The 26,886-nt window shown below is 43.8% G+C and overlaps 1 protein-coding gene across 1 annotated transcript; it reads left to right on the top strand.

Moving 5' to 3' along the window:
* Positions 1 to 616: 616 nt before the first annotated feature.
* On the top strand, positions 617 to 21,178 carry T265_10286 (hypothetical protein; the record flags this gene model as incomplete). Its single annotated transcript, XM_009176611.1, has 5 exons — positions 617 to 666; positions 12,541 to 12,595; positions 14,610 to 14,850; positions 17,991 to 18,278; positions 20,506 to 21,178. 5 exons carry the CDS (start codon positions 617 to 619, stop codon positions 21,054 to 21,056), a joined length of 1,185 nt encoding a protein of 394 aa, XP_009174875.1.
* Between the last annotated feature and the right edge of the window lie 5,708 nt (positions 21,179 to 26,886).

The following is a 26,886-nucleotide window of genomic DNA, read 5'->3' as shown; positions in this document are numbered from 1 at the left end:
GCTGTACGTTCCCCTTGTAAATGTGTCCTTAACGGTGATAACTAAAGAAGGCTTCTGTCGTTCAGTTGTTGCGATCAGGCAATAAAGGGGACTAAATTCCTCAACCGAGTAAATGAACGTCACTCAACTCTCCTCTTAGATTTGAGGGCTTATTCTATACACAAATTGTTCACTAAAAATAATTCAACCCAACTAGGATGTGGGCGTACACGTATGCGTCACGTGATTAATGCGTTCGCTTTCACCACAGTGGTAAAAATAAAACAAGCAAAGTAAATAGTATAATTTTAGGGACTGCTTGTTAAGCGTAAAACTTTATCTTGTGGTAACCATCTGACTTTGCTGATGTCGGTTTGAAGTTTTCCCAAGTCATCTACACAAAGACAGTGTTTCTTTTGCTGCATGAGTAAAAATGTGGGCAATGCGGTTTTACCCGGTCGCTTAGGTTTTCACTGAGGTCACATGTAAACCGTTCAAGGGGAGATAAAGTGTACTCGGCCATCTTCCAATGGCCAAGTAATTCTGCCTCTGGAGACTGACTAAAATAGGATGACTTATCACCAGTTATTCCATTGTTCTCATTCCACAGTTGCTTTATGCCATATTATGGACCGAGATGCGAACACAAAGCAGTGAACATCGGGCCACCCGAGGATCCGCCGGTCGGTGAGTGACTATCCTCTGCCCCCCTGAATTGTTTTCCCATTAAATGCCAAAGAATCAAAGATTTTGTTTTCAAAATTGTTACGCAACGTTCACAAAAGACAGCATATTGGCAGCTGGCTGCCTGACATCCGAATAGGATTTGCTGGCAGACCATTTTCAAACTTCTGATTGCATGTACATTGTGAAAAGCTACAGACGTGCAGTAGCGTTCTTGTTGTCACATTCTATCCAGATCACCTGAGTGAATGTCTGGAGGTATGGGCACCTCGGAATGTGTGTGGTGAGCTAGCACTTAGTCCCTTACCCGTCCACCTTTACTCTTTTGTTCACAATAAGGCTTTCAAGTAAATCATGGTTATACGGCAGTAAAGCATCGGTGTTGAACACTGATGTCATGCTGCCGATGATGATGATGATGATGATGATGACAGACAAGCCGTTTTTGTTCACGTGGATTTGTTGCTTAGGTCATCTGTCCGGGCTGAATGTCTTTTTAGGTAGATTCACAAACATTTCGTCTTGGAAGTTTGTCCGCGCAAACATTTGAACTGAGCGCTTTGCTGACATGCGCATGCCTTTCAAAGCCATTCCTTCAGTAACTCAGCTAATCCTTTGACAAACGTTCGACTGACGCGTGCCTGACTCAGCATATGCTGCAAAAAACAGTTTTATCCACTTTGTGGGTACATATTGTAGCGAGAGGCGGTTGCAAGATTGCATGGTTTTTACTGATATGCTCTTGTTTGAACAGTCCTCTTCATGTCCTGACAATAGTGTGACATCATAGTGATAGTTTACTCACTCATTAGGGTCCATAGGTAGTGCACGTTCATGGACGTTCCAAGATTTGAACTCCGGACACCGGTCATGCGAATAAATCGATTTTCCACCATTCTGGACACACATCAATGATCCGCGTGCCAACATTTGAGCGACTTGAGAGTTTAGCTTCAATACTCTTTGAAATCCAAGGTATCAGTCTCTGACACCCGGAGCAGTGGTCACAATCGGTCGAATATCGACTCTTCTCATAAATATTAGGACATGGTTTAGTCTCATGAACACCTTTGTCCAACCGTACAAAGTCAGATTTAGAAAGGGCGACTCGGCCTTGTTTTATTTTCAACTCATACGAGTCGGTTAACTTGTGCTTAGTGCCAGTTTATTGTCCATCCTCTGTGGTCGTTGTATTCCTTGTCGTTTGCAATGTCTTCCTCGTTTCGTCAGGTGACCTCAACTTATACTTCAACGTTGAATAGATCTCAAACATAAAAACTCACTTGTTCACGAGGGAGGATTCACGGAAATCTCATCATAACTTAGTTTTCACCACGATTGTTGATTGCAACTTGATTGCATCATTTATGTGGAACCTTGGTTTGTTTTCATTCTCCAGGTATTCATTTCTCATGCAGCCTTGTTAGGTTTGATCGTCTTGGTCGGCGAGCTGAATCACCACCTCGTGGAGGTACGACCGGGCCAGCCTGGACGTCAGTCTGGGTGAGCTAAGAGTTCAGCAACTCCAGACAGGGCCAACCACCCCGTTTGGTTTCAATGTGCTGGTTACTTCCGACAATGTATACCACGAATCATCTGGCGCCTCCGCACCAGTTATAACCAGTACACAGTGGAGACTCGTTGGGTTCACGTGTGAGGAATGTGGCAAGTGCTGCAAACCGAAAGCTGGCTTGGTAGCCCACCATCGAGTTCACGATAATGAAAGTGTTGATACGAACACGGTTGTCCAATTGGTCTGCGCTGATTGTTCCTGCCTTTTCCGACGAAGATTGACCTAAGTCAACACCACCGGGAGCCTTGTTAGGTTTGCTCGTCTTCGAATGCGAAGTGCGTACCAGTCTACTGCAGCCTAACAAAAAAACCCATGTTGTCTAGACATAACACACTACTGAAAACACGTCAACGGGCCCTTCTTGGGGCCCATCAGGTAGACGCAGTCCACGAGTTTCTATCAAACTTGCATTCTCCTTGCAAGAGCTATCGTTGAAGCTCAGCGCAGCAGCTCCAAACCGCCAACAAACCATATCGAGATTGCATCCTTTTCAAAAAACCGCATAGCACACCGATGGAAGGAGATGAACTCCTTTGCAAGTTGAGTAAAGATGTACCAGTCATATCTATCTCGGTTGATCCTATGAGTTCTGCCGTTCAGGGGAACTAACCCCATGAAGTCTTCAAATTCAAGGAGAGTTTAAACTTATACTGTAAAATCCTACCCAACTGGAACATGACCAAGAATTTGTAGCGCTTAGTAACAAGGAACAAACGTCGATACCAAAAACGGCTAATCACGATGATTCTAATTATGTCAAAACCATATATTTTTGTAACGCACTACTCATCAGCTCGCTGAAAATTCGTCGAAAGCCCACGACCGGTTTCGCCCTTCTTGGGGCTCATCAGGTAGACACAGTCCCCGAGTTTCCGTCAATTTTATGTTCTAATTGAAAACAAATTGCACGAGATTAGCGAATATACACTCATTTGCAAACTAATTTGTTTTTTCGAGAGATTCACCTGAAACTCAGCTCAAGCTCTCGTTTATGACTGAAACATGAGACGGCCTGGTGCAGCACATTCAGCTGCCGGGAAACATCACAAACGAGAGATTCGGCTGGGTTCCAGGTGAGTCTCTCGAAAAACCAAATTAGTTTGCAAATCTGTGTATATTCGCTAGATCAAAACCAGTTTTATGGTTGTAGATTAACCTTTGTATGCTACAAGGCCAATATAAAACCATCAACAGTAATTTTGCAAGAGCGGAACGCTAGTGTATGAACGCAGTTGAGGATGTATTTCATACTGTATGAACAGTAGTTATCAAGCTATACCGAAGCAATATGTTCACAGAATGTCAGGACAGGAAACACCTTTGATTCAAAGCGACCCGGGGTGATCGAACTCCGGTTGTCGATGAGGTAGGTAGGCTCCAGCCGGCACACTCAGCCCGGGAGGTTTCAAAATAACACCGTGCCTTTAGAATTATTTTCCCACCATGACAGAGGTACAAGACGCATTTCGAAGAAACCAAAATGAGCTCTACTGGAATGAGCAAACGAAGTTAACATCAGAACAGTACATGTTAAACATGAAACGCAAAGCATCGCGTCTCCGATTCGAATTAGCCAAGATAGTGCAATATTTCTTTGAATGACTTCGAAATGTTATTCAACAAGTACTTTTCTCGTGAGGATCAATACTGACGCTACCACACGTTTTTTAATCAAACTTGACGAGTAAGTCAAGTCAAGACCTCATTGGTTGGGGTATTACTTGTGCTTAAGACATAAAGCGATTGACATACGCAACCGTGTTTGAACTGTGGTCTTTGCGTTTCGAGTGTAAGTCGGGCTTTCGGGTAAACAAAATGTGTATTCTTTCCAAGCACATTGTTTGTTCTGCGCGGGATGTTTGCAACCGGAAGAATCAAAGTTCATCGGATATTATGTTGACCCCAGAAATACTATCAATTTGGCAAAAGCAAGATGTTATTCTGCGTTCCCCTCATGTGTTTCTGAGAAATATTTACTGACTAAAAACTCGACAATCACACAGCAAATCAGTGTACTAAAGAACTCGCAAAACAAAGCTGCAAAGATCGATATTTTTGGTTGCTCAAATCATACTAGTAATGTGAACAGCTTTGACACTACTGCACGAAAGGGCCATTTCCAACAATGGTACAAACTAAATTTTTATGCTAATGAACCTTTTTAAACTCCCCCTTTTCCTTACTGCCTGGGAATTTTTCGCCTGATATTTTTTCCGAAAAGTTTCCCATTTGAATTCCACATAACAGCAGTGATCAATAGTCTGTACCACACATTTCAGTGGACTTCTACACACATTGAGAGCAATCACCTGGTAAGAAAGAGGTCCCTAGTGTGAACTCTGTTCAAAATGTTTAAGTTCATATCCTTGAGTTATTAATTCAAATATCCCGGCCCTCCCATTTACTGAAACATAAATCAGCAACCTTATCAGTAGTGCATTACGAATATACATGTGTCGCGATATCTCGAATATCGTGGCGACTGAAACACGAAGTGGCATGGTACAGCACATTTAGTTGTCTGAAAACAAGCGAAAGATTTAGCTGGGTTCTAGCTGGGTCTCTCACAAAATCATATTTGTATGCGAATGGGCGTAGTTCGCTAATTTCGTGCAATTTGGCTTCAAACAAAACATAAGATTGGCGAGAACTCGAAGACTGTGCCTATCTGATCAGCCACAAGAAGGGTGAAGTCGGTCGTGGACTGTCGACGAATTTTCAGCAACCTTATGAGTAGTGCATTACGAAGAAGCACCAACCAGTTTTGCTGTCCTTGATATCATGTTGCAGTGTTACCTGGGCGATTCTGCAAGGCACAGCAGACACCAGAATTCCGGAAGGTAAACAAAAGCAGAAGGTGGTGCGAAAAGAACCTGGAAGGATAATTTATTGGTTGTCTCACCTGTGTTTTCGAAGCAGCTCTCAGAACAAGAGCTCCAAAACCTCAGGATCAGCATGACATCATGGCATATTTTCAAACGTAAAAGGACCCTTGCTCATACTTCTTGATATCTTCAAATCGGTTTCATTTTGTACAGCATCCTTCTATATGATTGTATTCGGTAGAATGTTCAGGTACTTTTTCGATTTTGACAACAACAAAAATGAACATGGGGATCGCTACTGACGGGTAAACGTGTCGCCAAGATCGAATATGCCAGAGATGTGAATTGAATTCAATTTCAGCACCGAATAGTTGCAATATCTATTGCAACGGTTGTTTTAATGAATTTTGAGCCCTTAGTTAAAAGCAGTCCTTTTCAGTCTGAGTGAATTGCATATACACTACTTGGCTCGCTTATCTGATCAATATAAACTTCATACGTTGTTGCTCCTTTCTAGTCGAGTGCAACAAGATTGGCAGTTCTCCCAAGGTCGGCACAAACTGCCCTGGTCCTATGACTGTTTGCTTCCTGAGCCTCCTCGAAGAAGCTTCCGAAATTAGCTTCTCCCAAGGCTGACATGGCTTCACGATCGAAAAGTAACATTTTCACTACTCATGGTCGTAATCCGGTTCTCGTAGCTCACAAAGTTAGAAAATGAGAATGTCGGGCGTTTCTGCATTTACTAGGAAACATGAACTAATCGATTACAAGCCATTAGACAGGAGAATAAATATATCACCTGCACAAGGTTTTTTTTAAAGTGAACACCTTCAAGCGTTCCTAGAACTTTCATAGATGTCCATTGGATATGATTTTCCTTCTATCAGATATGTGGGTGGGGCTTGGACACCAGGCCATAGACTACTCGCATGCTTTATCAGTAATATACGCCCAATGCCAACAACTCTTAGGTACAACGAGGCTGTTCCACTCGTACAGTAGCAGCAACGTGAGTCACTACTGCGTATATCCGCCCAGTGTTACTCGAATGTGATGTGTTTTCAAACCAAGGACGGCAACAATAACACCGTCGTGTTGACATTATCGTGCATCGCGGTGACACTCCTGGGAACTCACCCAAAGCGCACGTCATCCACCTTCATCCGTATGATTCAAAACAATCTCAGGCTGTCACTTTGCATTGAAAAAATGTTTGGAATAGACCTGTCAAAGAATGACACATCTGGAGTGCTCATTGTGTACTTTTAGGAAATCATGGGGAACGCATGTCCACAGTTAAAATCGCGACTTGTTTACATCAACTCTAACTAGAAAGGTAAAGATGGTCGGTCGAACCATTGTTTACGGATAGGTGTGACAAATCGCAAGCACAAAATTTGCTTGTTTTCTCATCTGCTGAACAAACGTTTGATAACAAGAAGGTCAAAGTTATTTCAAGCAAAGTGAGAATTCGGCAATTTACACGTATGCACAGCTTTTTCTGTGGAAGTACCATTGGCGGAATTTGTGTTCGCAAAAACAAAACATAGCTATTAGTGAAATACACCGATTTGCAAAACAGTTTATTGTTGTGAGAGACTCACCTGGAATCCAGCTGAACCTATCGTTTGTGGTGTTTCCAGGCAAGTGAATATGTTGCACCAGGCCGCCCCATGTTTCAGTCCCTAGGATATTCGATATGTCGCGATACATATATATTAAATTCCTAGACAGCCTACGACCGTTTTCGCCCTTCTTGGAGCTCATCAGGTAGGCACAGTCCCTGAGTTTTCGTCCACCTTATATTTTACTTAAAACCAAATTGCACGAAGTTAGCGAATATACACTCATTTGCAAACTACCTGGAAACCAGCTGAATCACGAAGCATGAGGCGGCTTGGTGCAGCACATTCAGTCGCCTGGAAACACCACGGACGATAGGCTCAGCTGGGTTTCAGGTGACTCTCTCGCTAAGTCAAATTTTCTTGCAAATGAATGTATTTCACTAATCCCGTGCAATTTAGTTTTAATTGGAACATATGGTTGACGGAAACTCAAGGAATGTGCCTACCTGATGAGCCCCAAGAAGGGCGAAACCGGTCGTGGGGTGTGGACGAATTTTCAGCAACCTTATGAGTAGTACATTACAAACAAAACATTTCCGTCTTTGAAAGCGATGACACCGCTATTCACGAAACGATTGCTGTTGCTTCATTCCACTGTTTCTATCCATTTCCCTCCAGCCTCTTCCGAAGAAGTGACTGACACCGTTGTGAAGAGGTCCGTGGATCGCGCCATGACGATCACAGCTTTAGTGTTCATCGTGATTACCTTCCTTGGACTACTTCTTCTTGCGTGGTACCTTTCAGTGTAAGTCAACCATCTAGAATACAGGATTAGTGGCTTTTACAATGGTTTTGTTTTTATGTTTATCGCAACTCGAGAGAACATGGCATGCGACTACAATCATGCGAATTCGCTCGTTCTTTGTGGTGATTATATAAAATTCCAGCAACACGTTTGTTCACGTCCTCGGGGGTCGTTAGGTGTGTCGATTAACTTACGATACAAATGCTACCAATTTTTGAGCGGCATTTGAAATACAAGTTCCACATCAAAAACTGATGTTTTTGGTTTGTTTTCCAAAATTTGATCCACTTCCAACTTGTCTGAGGAAACTTGTTTCCAAACAGCTTACGACATTCCGGGTGCAGTCCTCCTTTCTTGACCACTTTCCTGTATGTATGTGAATAGTGAACAGGCCTCCGATAGGTGGGGCAGTGTTTGTGCATTCGACCGACTAAGTTGAAAACAAAATTAGGGGAAAAGCGGATTTTCAGGACCCTTATCCTTTCAGCCACTCGGGACACGGCTCAGATACAACTATCGCCTTGCCGGTCACCTTGTATGAAGTTCATAGCAGCTATCTCACACTTATCCATTATCGCATTGTTCCCTCTCATAACGGAATCTATTGATCAGGTCTCCGTCCAACCTCCATCTGCTGACTTCCCCTGTCAAGGTTTGGTCAACCTGGCAGTATCCCATCCCTAGCTTTTGACATAAAAATCTTCGTCAATGCAATTGACTACTACGTTACGAGGTTGGTTGAAAGAGAGCCAATCAGTTAAGTTAGACTAAGTTGGTGTCGGTTGAAGGATTCTGTTTGTTACTATGGGTTAGTAAATCTTGAGGCTGATGGAAAGACTCACACGGAACTGGGTCCGGCTTAGAGCGTAGTTCATCCGGTTGGTTTCACATGAAGAATCCTCCTGAGCATCGTTCACATTTTTTTCTGTCTGTGTGGACGATAGGCTGCTGAGGGAGAGATATTCCGTAAACTTTGGTCGATTTGGGATTTCCACCCAACTGTTTTCGTTAATGATTCTACATTTTGGTCATAGCCACACCACCCTTGTTTGAACGGCCGTGTTCCTGTTCTGGTATAATTACTCCGGTGAGTCCACACCAAAGGGAAACACTGGACTCGAGTTTCGCTCTTATTAGAGCGATCCAGCAGTGCATATCCAATGGTCGTGCCGGGATTCGAACCCCGGACGTTTGACATGCGAGGCGAGCGTGTAACCACTAGTCTACCAACGCACGTTGGACGCATCCGAATTATCACGCCTGAACAGGCGAACGTGTTCACAATTGAGCGATGTGATTGGTGTGCCCGACTCATCGAACGACGACCCAGTGACTGTGCTGGTTGCGACAGAATTCTATATTTGTTGACAAATCGGCTCATCTAAGATCGCTTTCCATACGTCCGTCACTTCCACAACCTTGATTCTATTCACACTGTATAGTTCGGTGATTTTTACCTCCTCAGATATCAGTTGCTGTGGTATGTATCTCATTTCTCATGTTGAGATTTCCGCATTCCCCAAATCTGATCTGTGTTCTGTGTCTAACGAATGTACCAGCGCTTGGTATTCTTCTGCATCGCTTGGCGGTTCGTCTATCCTTCTATTTTGCTCACAACTTCTTGTGTGTAGTTCCATGACCGTTTGTCCTAAGTGAACCTTTGTGAAATCGTTGAATTTAATTTTACACCCACGGTCCCTTCAACCGGCTGGAGATCTTTCAATAGCAACAAAACTGAGTGGAACACTTTTTTCTTTCTGTAACGCCACTCAAATGTTGGCTATGCTCAGCAGTCTTTGAATAACAACGGATGATCTTGCTTTATATTGAATGACTGCTGTGCCAGTCCATTCCTCAATGGGTCTTGATACTGGAGTCATTGATCTTTCCATCTGACGTCTATCCAAACTCACGGGGTGTCCTATTCCTTGAAGTCTGTTAGCAGTCTTGATTTGAGCCGCTGTTTGGTTCTCCTTTCGCCTTAAACCTTGATCAACTTCTCAACGCAGTCATTTGTCCTGACGACCGAAACGTTCTCAAAACTGTTCCGAAATCGATGACTTATTAATGGATCCCAAGCGTTTTCCAGTTGACTGAAGTTAAATGAATAATCTAGACGCACCGTAAACGTTCACTGTGTTCGTCCAAGGCGAATGTGAAATCCGGTAGCCAAATAAGTAGTGGATACTTGTGAATACATGTTGAGATTCACAAGTTCCCTTTTCGAGTTGAAAACACGATTCTTTTTTCAACCCTTGCATCGTTAGTTAATTTGAAACAGATGTGTTTAGATGGGGTAATTGATTGGCACTAAACCGATTGTGGCCTAATTAGTAACTTGCGCTTTTATTTACAAGTGGTTCCAATCTCGGTTTTCCAATTTCACCGTCGAATTGCCAGCGACAGCCAGACAGTCGGTACTGTGTGGACCTGAGGTTTTTAACCAAGTTTTCGCCGAAGTTATACCTCATTGGATTTCTTCTGGTCTACCAGTTTTCTACCACTTTCCGTAACGACGGCTGACGTGTCAATAAACCATTCGGCCCAATCAGTTCACCTCTAATGAGGTCAGCTTATACTACCTTTCTCCAACCTTTTGAAAAACACCGACCGGTGTTAGAATACCTGAAAACCGCACTGATCGCGAATTCGGGTTTCAATACGAATGAGTTCCAATACGCTCTTCTTTCTATTTACTTCGGATCTTTTACAGACGAGCTGGCAAAAAGTGGCGGGGCTTAACTTTACGCACATGCACTTTTTACATTAGTGGTGGGGTTTATCGGGAAAAGATCCGAAAAGAATTACTGTCCTAAACTCCATCCGAGACCGCTCCAACCAAGTTCCCGTTTAAAGACCGGTTTCTTGCCGACACTGTCGGGCATTACACATCCACATGTCAGAAACAGTTGAAAGTGTCATTGTCGCATAAACGTTGCTGATGGATCACTCCGTGACTTTGCGAAAAACGTATTGTCGTCTAATTGTCATGAACGAGAGTTGAAAGCGTCAGAAAATTCATTTAAGGTTTTACATCTGCACAAAATGAGCCTAGATGCGGATAAGGAATTGTTTACATCAAAAATAGGTTGAGGTTATGTGCGTACACTAAATTGGAGCTAGCAAAAGTGGCTGGGCTTAACTTTTCGCAAATGCACTTTTTGCGCTAGTGGCGAAGCTTATCTGGATAATATCCTATTCGGATCTCCATATTTTTGTAATGTCTTCTTAGGATACCCAAAGCTTTTGACGAGATCTACCCACTCTATTCAACGTCTTTACAACTATGAGTTACGTTCTCCCCTGATCGTCCGTGATCTGCGGTTTTTCTGGCCACCCTGATTCAACTTAGCCTCAGTTCTTCAACCGAAGTCTGTATGGGGTGTGTCCTTTCGGATGACGAACCCATCAAATAGGTCCGTTGGACGTGAGCTCTGTTCAAAGCTCTTAAAGCACGTGCTTATGCGGTTTGGAAATTTGCGACTCGTTTACTTTTCTCGACCCTGTTTAATATCTAGCATCTAAGCTTAATGGATAGTAATTGATGAACTTCACCAGCAAACTTGACGAGAACTTACGCAAACTAGACGGAGTATGTGTCGTGTAACATCATTCTCATCTCGTTCACCTGAAATTGGTTTGCAGCTCACTTTCAGTCCTCTTCTTGTTCTAGCTATCCCTATTAGATCAATCAGAAAATAGACAAAGCTCTCTATCCTGAAGTGCATATTCACTGTTGACGAGTTTCTCGATTTTTACACTTCTGTCAATCGAAAACAAAACAAAGATTAGTTGCAGCTGATTGAGGAGTTTGTGGAATTCACACCCCTGTCACTCCGTGTTGAACACTCTTCGTTCTGCCCTAGCGCAATTATTCTCGTTGGTCAACACCAAAGCAGAGTAGCACTCAGCTTAAGCAGAAATCTAGTCCTCGTGAGCAGTACTCATGCTTGAACTTTTAAATCCGCATGACTGACATGCGAGGCGAGTGCACGCTGAATGGGCATGAATTACTACGCTTGGACAGACAAGGTTATAAGTGTTGGTTTGTTTGCTGAACTGGGCAGTTCGATCACAGACGTTTCGTCGTCAATCAGGATGACAGAATCCGTAAGCTGTTAGGGAGTGGATTGAGCTACCGAAATTCAATAGCAGGTGGATTTATTCATAGAAAGTTTACAAGTGAATAGAATCTTATTCCTTGCCATTCAAGACTAACAGCTTGATTCAACAATGTGTGAACTTTGACCAAGGTGAGCTACGAGCGAGCATTCGGGAAAGTAAGTGAGACTGTGGTACTTGGTCTGATAACCGTCTAGAAACACCCCGTGACATCACTTTGAAAGAGGCAAGCAAAATTCCCTTTAGCCTTGGGAAAAACGATCATGTGACGAGATCCTGTACTCACTTGGGCCATTTGCTTGAAGTGACACCCACAGAAATAAGCATTCATAGGACAGTAACGATTACACTGCTTTGAAGAGACACTACCTCACACTCTACGGCACATCTCACAACACCAATCCTGTCAATTCAGTCGTATCAGGTTATGTTAGAAACTTACGTTAGTGTGAAAAGCGAGATGAAAACGTCCTAGCTCACCATAACTGAGGGGAAAGCTGATGTCCCTTTGCCTAGCTTCTGAAAAGCTAACTTCAACTGATGATAGAGGATGAGGTAGAATATATCGACATTCTGAATGGTTGCTGACTTTCTAATGCATCCACCGATATATCTCTTAGGTGGGGGGAAGGGGGAACTGCTCATTCGCGGAGAACAAAAACTGGGAGGGGCAATCTATTTGTACTTTAAGCGTCTATCACAATTATTACCTCTTTACACTGATTTCTTCGAAATTCCCAGGCAAGGTCAATGGTTTTAGCAGCAATTCTATTCAAGGTGTTCAAGCACAAACTATATGGTGTGTACAATGATATCTGATGTTATTTCTTGGCGCCAACCTCACTGTAAAGTTTACCGTTCGGTATAAGTATACTTTGAGCATGCTGTTTTTTGGCTGTTAGCAGGCTTCGTTCACACACTGAGTTTGGGGTGTACAACCTACAGATGTGATTGATGGCTAAGCTTGCCCAATTTTTCTCCATTCAGTAGACGGCGAAAGGACTTCGCTCAATGGAAGACGATCAGACAATGCGCTGCAGCGGTAAGTACGCAAAAGAGGGGAACGTGAGCAATTTAATCTCGTTTTCTATCCGTAATGCTCATATGAAGTAACCATCGAGTCGAGAATTTGTAACATTCGTATAACGCCCTTTCAACCGAACCACAGACTGGATCGCTAAATGCACTCATTTGCAAATCTATTTGGTTTTCACGAGAGACTCAAATAAATCTCTCGTTTATGGTATTCTAGAATATGATATATCGAACATCGTGCCAACTGAAACATGAGGCGGTCTGTGTGCGGCACATTCAGTTGGAGAATATCATAAACGAGGGATTCAGTTGAGTCTTTCGTGAAAACCAAATTGATTTGCAAATGAGTGTATTTCTCGAAAACAGTGCAATTTGGGTTCACGTAGAACATAAGGTTGACTGGAACTCGGGGACTGCGCCTACCTGGTGAGCTCCAAGAAGGGCGAAACCGGTCGTGGGCTGTCAAGGTCAGCACAGCAACCTTATGAGTAGTTTCCTTTATGAAAACAGATTTGACCATTTTAGTGATTTGTACTTTTAATGGAAACGTTATTATCAGACAACACAAGGGAAAGGTTGTTTCTGATAGCCACTCTTGGCTGACTGGTAAGTTTGTTTTACTTTGGCCAGTAAATAAATAGCCAAATAAACCCTCTATAGTGTGATGTGGCCGTGAAAACATTGCCATCAGGTTCTCAAAGCTTGCACGGGATTCACCGTTACCTCAGCCTCCCCATGCTATCACTACCTGCGTGTAAGCATGGTACCTGTGACGCAAATGGCAGTGTTATATTGCAAGAGCTCTCTTGCTTAATGGAGACGTTCGACCATCCAGCTCACCGCGAATGTCAGTTTAGGCAAATGCGCACTGAGCGAATTTCGGTCAAAAATTCGGTTCTGAGTGAAGGTAATCTTTGTTCAGAATGCAGAGCTATAATGCACACGTGTTTCACCCCTATCTTCAACAGTGCGCATTTTGCGAGTCGCCAAGGTGACTTGTAGGCGCGGCCTCCTGACCGGTAGCTGTAAACTTGAGTTCTACCACGAGCACCCAATCCGCGGTGTGGCTAACTTGTACTTGTTCAGAGCATTTCCACTATTGATCAAACAGCAGAACAGTGCCCGTGAGTCTTTCGGCACCGGGTTAACTAAAATTACAGGCTAGAGCGCAGATCGATATCTCTACATTCTACAAATTAACTAAGCTCATTGCTTGTCTTCACAAAATCCAGGTAGGAGTGACTTACATAAAGGAAACTACTCACAAGATTGCTGAAGTCTCTTCAACACCTGTCGAAGAGTTTTCAGCAACCTTGTGAGTAGTTTCTTTTATGAAAATACACTTCAATATCTCGAATATCGTGCCAACTAAATCATGAGGCGGCCAGGGTGTAGCATGTTTACTTGCAGAATACCATAAACGAGAGATTCCGTTTAGCCTTTTGTGGAAACTAAATTGATTTGCAAATGAGTGTATTTCTCGAATAGGAGTGACTTGATTGTCTCCATGCTAACCTCCATAATGCGGCACGAGGGTAGTTACACCCCTAGTTTTATGGTGATTTCAGACACCACCGTTCAACCTCATTTATGGTGAAGACCCAAAGGCGACTTCCTGAAAGACAACCAACCATAGCGGTAGGAATACCAGTGTAATCGTGATACTACTGATGGGTAGCATGCGAGTAATATGTTTTCTCGTAAATCCTCCTCACGTCTCTTGAAAAGTGAGATCTGTTACAAAATTTGTGGAGTCGCTTTGTAGCATTTGCTTGCAATTGAGTACTAGTCAATTAATATATCCAGGAAAGTTCAGGAAGACGCGTTCAAGGAGATGGTGAATATTCACTTACGAGAGTTTTGCTCCCCTGGCCAATAGTTTGTAACTGTTCAGTTATTGTTTCTCTAACAAACAACTCTGAAGCAAGGACCTTCTTCCTTTCGCCAGTAGTGGGCGTATTTTACAAAGAATAGATAATGCATGATGATATCAGTCAATGATGTTGATCTGTCTTTCGTAGAACCCCGGCACGTGTCTTACCGTGGATCGGGGCGTTCAGGTCAAAACAAACGGTATATGTACTACAGACCCTGCGGAACCAAAACCTCACGTGGACCAGTTCGCTCTCATCGATCAGCTAAAACGAACGGAGGAAGATGTTTCTCAGAACAAATGTCCGCCATCGCCAACGGAATCCATCGGGCCAGCAGAAGATGACCAACTAAACAAGCAGGAAGACGAAGAGATTCGGGAATTAGAAGGTCAGTGAATTGCAAGGACACTTCCCATGGTGCGGAAGCAGAAACTCGATAGGCATCTTTGGGCTGATCAGAAACATATTCACGTGTATTCAAACAAGTTAAGTGGCTGCTTATTAGTGTCCTTTACATCCAACCTTTGCAAGGTCCTTTCATCCCGACCACATCCCGACCTCACCATATATTGCTGGTGATCCGCACTTTTGATGTTCCGATGAAAATATCCGGTTAAAATAAGTGAATCATATCCACACTGTTAAAGTCAAAATGGACTGCATACTGGAGAGGTTTCCAGTACATCTCCTTTAGTGTATCAGGTGAGTACATTCCTGCATTACGTTTTGCAACGACTACTCATGAGTAGCGAATAGAAAATTGGTGATTCTTCTGGTATTATGCGCGAACGAATCGCTTTAAGAGTACTGCAATTTGTTCCACTAAAGAAGGATGAATCGGTGGACTGCATAACGGAATATTCCCTGACAATTTCAAGTCCACAGGGAAGGACTTGGAGCAACACATGGCACCCTACCCTTCCAAACAACTGTGTTACTATGCCGATGTAAAGACTTCCTTCATACGTGAAATGTGGAGCAAGCTTCGGCACTGTTTGAGGGTACGAGCGGCACGCACGAATGAAATGGACAAAGCAGGCTTGTTTACATCGAAACGAACCGAGCAGAGTGGACCTAATGGATGGAGTCAACATCTTAATGATAGGACATGGAATGAAGTGGTACAAGCCGTTTACGATTGGACAGACCATCAGGCAAGACCAAATTCACTTCTGGAGACAACCTTTGGTTATGCGTCCTAGTTACGTTTTTGAGCCAGGAGTGACAATCAAAATTAAGAGCTGGCTTTTTCAAATTCCTCGGCTGAGTACCCATCGTACATGCCTTATTTAAATTTGGACTTTTTTTTGTAGTGTTTACAAGGGGTAAGCATACCCCAGTCGGCAATGAATCAGTACCATATTTCTTTCTGAAGCCACCCTCCACTTGTGAACTACTTACAAACACATGGTCATGTGAATCTGTTGCACTCTACATATCTGGCCGAGCTGTCCGTCCTATAATTATGTACACAGCGCAATACTGAACGGAATATTGGACGCGATATAGTACTTAAAACCGTAGATAACCTGCTCAGTTCTTGTGGGACACGTTCCTTTGAGGTCGTTCCTCGAGCAGTCAGTAAACACCGGATCACGTAAACTGGACCGCATCGTTGAAGGATGACTGGCCTTAACTGACTGACCTTAACACAAATTGCTTGTTCTCATCCAGTGGTGTGACAAAAACAGCAACCTAGATCACCAACTTATTTTTTACTTACGTTCAACTATTTTGGGGTTGACAGGTATTTGGGACTGGTTTGCGTCGCGATGGCTCAGTGGTTAGAGGGCGAATTTACTAACCGGAAGGTCCGTGGTTCGAACCCAACCTCTGCCTCTTAACTTCCCCTGTCTAGGCTTAGGCAACCTGGCAGTAGCTCAGCCCTCGTGCTTCATAATAGGACTACTCGTTGTGTGGAGTTTCACTGCTCTTGGTCTGACCACTTCCCTTTCGATCTTCTTGGCAAGGCTGCATATTTTGACACGAAATTCCGCAAGGCTCAAGCCCTACCACAACGTCAAGGTAGCAGCTTTAGGCAAACCCTTCTGAAACGAAGGAAACTACAAGCGATCAGCTAGACAGAAAAAGAACAAGGTTTAGAACAACTGAAGTAACCGCAATCAGGCGCTCAGCCTTTGCACAACGTGCACTATAAACGGTTGATTAGTGCTCAATGGCATTCAGAGATGTGGTCTCCACAAATATCATTTCTCCGCTATTGCTTCGGACATACTTGGAGAAAAATAACCTGACATTTGGAAGAGTGGATTACTTTTCACCGCACCCATTACCAAGTGTGATGATGTCCAACTAGCTTGATTCCGAGAGAGACAAACAGGAATTCCATCGATTGATTGCCGATTAATTACGTCTGTGAACGCTCTAGGGACTTCCGACGTCGCCAGACAACGTCGATTGGTGGTCTTAGCGACTTTTCGGTCTGCAGCGGCACTTAAATGAACTGAGGTTAATTCACATACCTGCAAACCAATCGCATACTGTTGGCCATTTGATTTTCTGTAGTGAACATCGATGTAAGATGTGCCCCCTTCAACGAATTCTGGATGCGTGTATTTGTTGATAGCTCTAGATGGGAAATATCCGACCATAATTACCGGTTATCCTCCGTCATAAACAAGTATTTGTACTACTGACAAAACCATGCTTCTTGAGTAAAAGTGTACTAGAATGCCATGAAGTTCAGTCGCCGGAGAGATTTCAGCGGATGGAGCAAGATGGTTCAAGTGGTAGAGCGCGAATTTACTGACTGGAAGGTCCGTGGTTCGAATCCGACCTCTGCCTCTCGACTTTTCCTGTCTAAGCTTGGGCAGCCTGGCAGTATCCCAGCTCTCGGTCTTCCATCTGGGGACGTGGCAGTTAGGCTCTTAGAGGATGCTACAACTGAATGATTTTTTTCGCCGGGTGGACTTAAAGATTTCCCTGTAATCAGGTTACATAAACAAGTCGACGGTTGAGTGTTCTAGGGGTTACAGGCTATGTTCACCTGATCGATACTCAGTGGTTTACAGACCTTCACAGGTGTAAGCTTCCTTGACCGAAAAGTAAGACGATGCTGTTACGGGGATGAACAGTTGTCAGTCAGACGTTATGTACGCTGACTGATTTCACGCCCAGTTCTTCATTTTTCATTGATTTGAAGGCAGGTGGTCGACAGAATATCTATGCATGCAATTTCCGAGGTTGAATACCGACTGGATTTACCACTGAATGACAGAAAATGATTCAATGCGGTCAGGTGTGATCTCGCCATTGTTGTTCGCTTCTATTCCAGTCTAGAACAAATAACACATGTACACCGTAACATTCCAATAAGCGTTATCACAAAAGTGGGGATCTGTCTCCCTCTGGAGTTGTCCAGTCAGATATAGAAGGCTGTCTTTCTGATGGAACTTACTCTGTACATACGTCTGTACCACTAAGAGTAGAAGGTACCTCGGTGGAGCCCCAGAGCATTTACGTTGCGTTTATGTCATGAAACATTTTTACTAATTCTCATTTTCTTAGCATTTGCGCTGATGTCAAAACAAAAGCGTGAACGGCAGCAAGTGGCACACTCTTCAGAACTACCTGCGGCAACTACCGACGCACGTTGTTCCCCGCTTGACGAAGAAAACGGATCCCCAAGTAAGGACACTCCAGAATCGACACTGGCAGCCCCACCTCGGAAGTATGAACCGCACACTATGGCAAAGGAGACGGAAATCAAGGTGCGAAAAGACGTTGAAGAGGGGAAACGAAACTCCGGTTATTTCAACAAATTGGTGACCACGGTTCGCTCGACTGTGTGCTCAGGTAAGTCTAGCAAATTATCTAGAGGAAGCTGTCTCCTACTATAAGAGTATCTCGCTCATTTGTCATAGCAAATCATCACGACTCAGGGAGTGCTTTTACCTGTATCCGGGACCTAAATGTACCTCGCTGAGATGAAGGGCCTAACTCTTGCTTGATCACACAGCTGTACCGTAGGACAAGGAAAGTTGTTGAGTAAAAATGCGCGTAACTGCAAACAGGGAGTTTTGTTAAAGTCTGTTGACAACATTTTGCGATGCCATTGTAATTCGCGTAAGAATCCAAGTTTTGGACCACCCGACTGCCATGAGTTTTTATTTTCTCTCATTCCTGGTTATCCAAGCTATTGATAGGTGTCTTCGGAATTCTTCCGAACCGNAATTAAATAATAATTCTAACAATAAAATTTAGTATACCCTCAGTATCCTCTGGGGCATACATGAGGATTGTATCTGTCCTGTGGAGACGAACACGCGGTTCGGGGAATAAACCGACATACTCAGTCCCCTCCCCCCCACCAATCAGAGTAATAAAGGAATCTGCTGTTACCAAGCCAGTCACTCTGATTTCAGGTGAGAATGTTTTATAAGGCCTATATTGGACTGGTTGACAATGGTGAGATGTGATGTGCAGCATGTATAAAATAAAGGCAATATAAAATGTGGAGCAAGTCAACAGGGAACTTATTGTGTGTGAGTTCCTTGGTAGAAGTCCGGACAGCGGGAACGTGTTTCCTCCGCAGTTTGGCTGCTTCACGTATTCCATAATTGTGCGTGAATTTGGAGCGCTTGGCTGACACCTTGCTCCCTGCGCGCGCGCGCGAGTCTGTGTGTGCTGACTGGGTTCGGTTTCCCTTTATGTAGGTCCCAGTGCGTGTATGTGGGTGTGTCAGCACATGAGTTGTTGCTACGCTAACTAGACGGCACAGACAATCGATGTCCGATGAGTCACCTTAATTTGACGTGGTTCGTGAGTATAAAAAAGTCTCGTAATCAAGTGAGCGATTGTGAGCTGAACTGTCAAATATGTGGGTGACAGGCTAGCTACAAGTTTAAAGCCTAGAAACGGTCCGCGGAAAGGCCTTTGCGTGAGCAACCGCACACCGACCTGCCAAAAACGACCAGCACCTAACATTGTTTCTCCCAAGCAAAACCGATTTGAATTGATTAGGCAGGTAAAACCTTGTTTTATGCTAACCAGAATCCAATGAAAATGCCTCTAAATCGGAAGAAACGCATGATACTGACCACACACCTTTGTTATGTCAGTGAAACAATGTTAGGCTGATGGGGTCTATGCAGCCTAACTTGTAAACTTTGCTCGGTTTGTATCCAAGCTGGATTTCAAGCGTACACCAGTTCCATAAATCCCGTTCACCTCAAGTCATGTAGATGCAGTTATCCGATCTCCTGTTCTTGATCGATGGGAGAACATCGGAATACTTTTTGAAACGTTTAACAAGAAGCATTGGAGACAATGTGGTATTGACTTTTTTGCATTCAGACAAGCACGTGTCTGTAAAATCGAGCACACACCATCCAAACGTTGCTCATTTGTCCTCAAAACGAGAGTTGTTCTTCATCCACATTTCACCGTTAGTCACCAGCTACTTGGTGTTTTACAACATCCGCCATCAAAAGCTCTGTGGTACCAAATTCACAAGCAAATTGTGTTTAGCCTTGAATATTAGAACAGTTTTCCGGATTTGATTGTGAACCGGAAACAGGACAACCAAAGCAGTCTTAACCGGATCACGTGACCCAACTCCCAAAGCAAACGTGATTGGACATAATGTAAGACTGAGCACATCGGGTTCCGACCGCAGGTTTGCTACACACAATTAAGTGTTTTTCAAATTGTAGGGGTGGAATAGATTCACTAGCTGAGATGAACTTCTCAGCCCAAGTATTGTGCGCCAATTTGATTCTGTTTTTTTTTCTGATTTGACGAGAAAGGACATGGTTTACGATAAAAACATGCCCCAGTGTTCCACGTACTGCTCGTTTGAGTCGCATTGCTGAAAATGATTGGTTAAAAAGTCCAGCAAAATAATGAAAAAAATCTTGAGATTGACAACCCCCCACCAAAAGCCTCACGAACAGCGAAAAATGACCTTTTATCATACGAGTTGTGCACCTGTAAAGGTACTAGGGCATTTACAAGAATGCCATTCAACTGCAACAAAAGAATAGCTGTGCGCACTCTGATTTCATTCTTACCTCCAATCTAGACTCAACCACGATCGATAAAGCAAAGCCCGATACCATAGACGTACTTGGTGGACCCAGCTCGGAGCGGACATTGGGCACTCCGGATAAAGCCCTCTCACAGCGTTCGTCTGAAGCCGTGTGCACCTCTCCGCCAGATTATGACATACAGTTGGTCTCCTCTTCTCCGTACGGGAAAAATTACTACCATACCCTAACGCATGTTGGCTGGTCCTCCCACAGGAGGCGAGAATGTGAACCAAGCCAGAGTCCCTACGTCAATGCCATCGACATACAAGACCTTGTTGGCTACAGAAGTAATCGTCTTCAAGGTACTGAGCACTACTATAATACAATGCGTCCAGAACCCAACCACACGTTTGTCACTTACACGCTGAATCACCGGTCAAATCCGACCCTTTCCATCCACAAAGCTGCCAACGTGCATCCGAACGTTGTTCAAAAACCGCTCATTGTCGCATCTCAGCATGATGCACTGTTATCGGAATTGCTCAATCGCGGCAGCCCCATGAACGTCGAAGCCCAACGGGCTTCCATTCAGTCACCAAACTGAACGCGTCCATATGCCTTCATCAAATATTTATTCTGAAAATCTGTACCTGTACTTACTCTTCGCGAGTGCCATATCCTGGCCAGTGTACACTACACAGCCTGATATCGATTATTTTCCATTTGTACACCTCTTCACTTATATGAATGAACAAACTGTGTACGAGATTGCCAATCATTGCATGCTGTTATGCATGAAGAAATTGCTTCACAAGGAGAATAAAGCTTTTCTTATCGACAGTCCTCTTTTTTGGACAGTAAAGATAATGAAAAATTAGTCAGGAATAAATTGAAAGATTCCAGAAACTCACCTGTGCCTAGAACCCAAGTCTGTCCTCAAAATTATGACAAATGTCGCGGAATGTTTAGCGGTAGCTTCTGTTGAAATAAAACCGAAGGGGTCATAGGGAAATGGTCTATTCCTCTACCGCTACAAACTAAGCAGTTGAGCACTTTGTGACTCGTGACATAAGGTACCGCTGCGTTTATAGAAAACGCAGCATATGGTCTCTGCGTTGGTCCATGTGGAAACTCGCTTCACCAGCACAGGAAGTTTTCAGCTTTCAGTGATCAGTAGAAATAAATTTGCTATCAGTCTTAGTCCGTGACACTTTCTCCCCCCACTTGGCAGACTATTCCGTCAGACAGCGTTGTGTAGGGCACTGAAATTTCAACAAAACGCTAATGTCCCAGAAGACCTGGATAAAATCTATCACGTGACCGATAACAAAATTAGTTTGGTTTCTTTAAAATGGTAGCCAAAATGAATTGAACGAAAACGAGACAAGGAAGCGTGGAGAGATTAGATCGTTTCGAAATGGTGAAAATGTACTGTGGAGTCTAACGAAGGTTTTGCCTCGTCACACGTGGATACAACCAAAATTAACCTGAAGGTTATAAGTAGTCTGCTCAGCGCGCAACCTGGCAGTCTGTCATGGCAACAGAAGTTTCATTACCAAATCTCAAGTATACGTGTGACATCCCAAGTAGGTCATTCCCAAGATGGCCGTCACTGGAGTGGTGAGTCCAATAAATCTGTCTAACCATTTACAAGCTAAAATGGTCTTAAATCTCAACATCTGTGAGTAATTTTGGATATTATTACGCATTTTGAGTCGCACGGTAGATCATAACCTCTATTACAGCTTTCTAGACAGCACCTACTCACCTTCAAGGCCGTCCAAAAGAGGACTTATCAAGTTGCACCGGCCGCAAATGGGACTTAACTTCAAACAAATATATATTCTTTTACTACAATGTGAGTATTAAGTATCCCTGTTCGTCGGAATTATCAGCAATCAGCTTAGCTTTCCCCCAAGTTGACATTACTTTCCTTGTGCCTTCGTTGAGTGCTATTCACACACAACCTGACTAGACGTAGATGATGATCCGACGTACTCCGTTTTCCACAAATTCACCGATATTTTCAGCTGATTGATGTCACACTCCGCTCATGTGTGCGCGCGTACATTGAAAGCATAATTTGTCTTGTAGGAGCTTATGCCGCCACCTGAAGCTCAATAAATACTCATCATGGTCCTGATAATCATTTGGGAATTCGCCCCTTCGTCAAGCTTTTTTTCGGTTTACATGGCCAAATCACAATTTCCGGGCGAGAATGACAAAGTATTTGTACAATATACTGTTTTTGGGTATGTCTCCGATAGACCACTTTACTCCCCGCTAGCGTGTCCTCGACACCTAAGCTTGTCTGTCTGTGAAATCTCGGACTGTTGGGGTGTATTTATCCAGACTGTGTAACCAACCTTCAGTAGTTCCGGTCCGAATTCAAACGTCCGACCCCAATTCTACCAGCGTAACGGTGGATACTACTGATAGCCAAAAGCGTTTCCGGTTGGGTTTTCTATGCGGTTCATGAAGTTCCGTTTGACAAAAACTGTCGATTCAGGTTATTTCAACCCAAATTCTTATCTGCTAAGGTTGCAACGGTGTATACTACTGATGGAGCATGCGAGTAGTATGTCTTCTCGTAAATACGCTTCGCCTCTCTTGAAAAGTGAGATCTATTACGGAATTTGCGGAGTCACATTTGCTTGCATTTGAGCAACAGTCAGTGAATATCCGGGAAAGTTCAGGAAGACGCGTTCAAGGAGAAGATGGATATTCAGTTTTGTAAACAAGATGCGTATGAGAGTTTTGCTCCCCTGTCCAATAGTCTGTAACTGTTCAGTTGACATTTTCTAATAACTCCTTCTTCTTCCTTTCACCAGTAGGAAAAATATAAAAAATTTTGGCATAAAAGTACGAATACCACAATTTCAAAAAATGCCAGACCGGATTTACAGCACCACAGATATGCTAGGGTACCTGCGTTTTGGTGTAAAAACTCTATCCACGTGTAATGAATTCCCAGAAATCAATTTTGGGCAAGAAAACATTCAACCGTGGGTTTCATTAGTAACATGACAGGTGTCCACCTATTCGCAACCTTGTAGTTGCCCTAAAAGCATTCTCGACTGCTACAAAATGAAGATGGGAAAAATGAACGCGGCCTAGTTAGAGAATACGAATACGGTTCCGTCTGATACCCATCCTGTTAACATGTAATTTCTCATCGACAGCACTAAATCGGTGTTCGGAACCGATGTTTTTCGCCTTATTGTAAAGAAAATTTTAAAAAATGGATGGAAAGGGGAATTGGCTTATCGGAGTGTTTACTTCTCGGGACACTTCCAGAAACGGACAACAGGAACGCCATTGACATAGATTGGCAGCCATACCTTCGACCACGCACAGTGAGAATTACACGATCCCCATTCTGGAGGGCAAGCCGAGTTGACTGTTCTCTGTTCGTTTGGTCAGCGGATGACCCCCTATCTGCTTGCACCACTGCGAACGGAAAGCTTTTTTACCAATAAGCAAAATATCCCTCGGACTGCAGCGAACAGAGTCTTACACTGAGTAATACAGTTCTGAGTAAGAGATGCTTTGAGTGTTATGGGACAAATTATTCCCCTGTTTGTAGTTTAGCTGACTGCTATGTTTCATTTACAGCGACGTAACTCCGCGGGACACCGGCGCAATAAGATCGTGACATGGAACCGCCACGAAGTGCTCGGACCTTACTGCTGCGTGATGGTTTGTGTGAGATATACTGGGAGGGTGTCTGTACAACACTGGAAGTCCCTGTTACCAAGTTGGTGAGCGGTTAGACGTCTGACTAACACAATTTCCCGGTCCATCAGGTTGAGAGTTGGAACAAATGTGTGGTGACTTGCTGCTTAAAACTGTAGATTGTTCTGACGGTCTTACATCAAACAACGCTATCTTGCGGTTAGTTTGCTTTTTAACTCCGTTCTTTGGTTACCACCCCTAATCTTCCTTCCTTCTATGTCTGGGGACGTTGTCAGTATCCCAGCCCACATACGTACACAGGTACGGCAGTGGAGCACCGGGGTTCTCCTCACGAGGTGATGATCATGACACCGGATGATTGGCTGTCCCATGTCTGAGGTTATTGCACCAGAACCATATAAGGAAGCCTGTAGATTCAGTCAACACTGCAGGCAAAATGGCTAGTTTGATAGGTTTTATGAGGGTGAGATCACCAAGGGCTCGGTCAGTCCTCAGGAAGATGGTTGACCGAATCGGTTGTCTGAACGTCAAATCATTCCATTGCATTTAGCTGTGAGTTTGCCTGTCAAAATCACCGGGCCACGAGTACCAGGTGAGCGTACCCTTTGGTTGAGGTGCTAGAGCATTCGCTCCATCTTTCAGTATAATTCGGAGGCTTTGGAATCTTGGTCGGCCGCTTATCTGTGTTGAATATGGTCTTGTGAGCGCCTCAGTGAATACGACGTGCTCGTCTTGATTGGTTAGAGACCGCTAGCTAGCCTGATGAAAATGTTGTGTGAATGCTTCGGCTTGAATCATTACTTTGTACGGTGAAAAATGCATTTATGATCCATCTCCTGCACCCATTACGTGAGCGTTATTATATTCAGAGAAGACTGAACCAAACATCCACGCTCAGGAAGGCCTGAGCGACCTGCGATAAAAAATATCAAGGTAGGTTTCACCCTTTCTGGGGCTTATCGGATAGGGGCAGTCCCCCGTTTCCGTCAACCTTACGTTCTACTTGAACCCAAATTGCACGAACTTAGTGATCGAAACCATTATAAACAAGAGATTCAGCTGGGTTTCAGGTATGTCTCTCGAAAAACCAAGTTAGTTTGCAAATGAGTGTGTATTCGCTAGTTTTGTGCAATCTGGGTTCAAGCAGAACATAATGTTGACGGAAACTCGGAGACTGCGCCTACCTGATGAGCCCGAAGTGGAAGGGCGAAACCAGTCGTGGGTTGTCGAAGAATTCTCATCAACCTTATGAGTAGTGAATTACGAGTATACATCTATAGACCTTATTTTTAGTGAAAAAAACGGACCTTCTGGTTATTCCGTACCAATTCTTGCAACGTGTCCCGCGGTGGCAGAATGGCTAACTCAGAAAATATTCCAAAAAAAATGAAATCTGAATAAGAATTGGTGATGACCTCGGAAGTGATTGGAAAAGGCATTGCTCAGTAAAAGGTCAGCTACATTTCGAGATGAATCAAAAGGGTAAGTGAGCACAGGATGTGGCTCGGAAACTGATAACTAACGGTCACTGGTCTCAGGGGAACTTCATGCAGTAAGCAAAGGAATGATAAAAACGAACTCAGTATTTTACTGGAAAATCAGGGGGCAACGCGAGTAGCTTTCTGTTACTGCAAAAGCAATGATGCCTAGAGATCTGGTTGTACGGAATTCATCCGAAAAGCTATAAAGTCAGGTTACCGCAGGCAGTTTAAGTTTTCCATTTGACGTTCCACGAAAGAGACATCCTTAGAAGCATTGTAAACAGCTTTTCGTCTTGACTTCTAATGCGACCTCCGAAAGGGCATCAGCACACATCAAACTTTCTATCCCAAGCCACCTAATGCATGCTTGCTTCGTCAGAGTAAAAGAGAAGAGTAGAAGGGTTTGGGTCAGTAGGATCACGTGACGAACACCCGTAATGTCAACGGTAGATGGGACAATGAGCGGCCTGCGCCCCTAGTCCACACGATCAGGATGTTCCCCACGATGTCTTGTCTAGCCCAGGAATCCTGTACTAGCTTCGTGTCCTCCTTCTTTGGTGCACAACATCAAAACGTTTCTTCTTTTTCAGATATACAACCGATTTTTATCCATCCGGATAAAATGGCATCCATGGCAACCATGAGAAAATCCGCCTTCCGTCATGCGGTATCTTTTTTACCGTTACCACGTTAGATAAATCAGTTTATGAGAAAATGGCATCTGTGATGTCGATTCTGGGCCAACATCAAGGAACAGACTACAACATGTCGTTCCTTCGCGGAATGAATCCCATGAACTATCTGCGATGACTGGCGATGGGCCAGTAGGTTACGTGTGATAGATGAAAACGGACAAGATTCCGGCGAGTGACACGCCTAGTTTGAGTGTCCCAAATGGTCCCCTATGTACGGACTGCACCGGATCGTGCAAATCTGCGTTCCTCTGTATGTTCTTTTGCTTAAAATGTTGCGGACTAGAGCACCCAAGCTAAAGGCAGGCCTGTAAACAAACAGAATGAATGCGTTTGTATTGTAACAATAAAACGGTAACACCGAGTGAGGTGTAATACCAGTGAAACGAAGAAGGTCTTCGGTGCGGAGCCAACTGAGCAGTTACAAACCATTGGACAAGGGTGCAAAACTCTCATTTGCATCTCGTTTACAACATTGAATACTCATCTTCTCCTTGAATGCGTCCTCCTGAACTTTCCTGGATATTCACTGACTGTTGCTCGAGTGCAAGCAAATGTTACAGAG

This window comes from Opisthorchis viverrini, assembly GCF_000715545.1.
Source record: "Opisthorchis viverrini unplaced genomic scaffold opera_v5_349, whole genome shotgun sequence".
In the NCBI taxonomy this organism is placed as follows: Eukaryota; Metazoa; Platyhelminthes; class Trematoda; order Opisthorchiida; family Opisthorchiidae; genus Opisthorchis; species Opisthorchis viverrini.
This window is presented reverse-complemented; position numbering and strand designations above follow the sequence as displayed.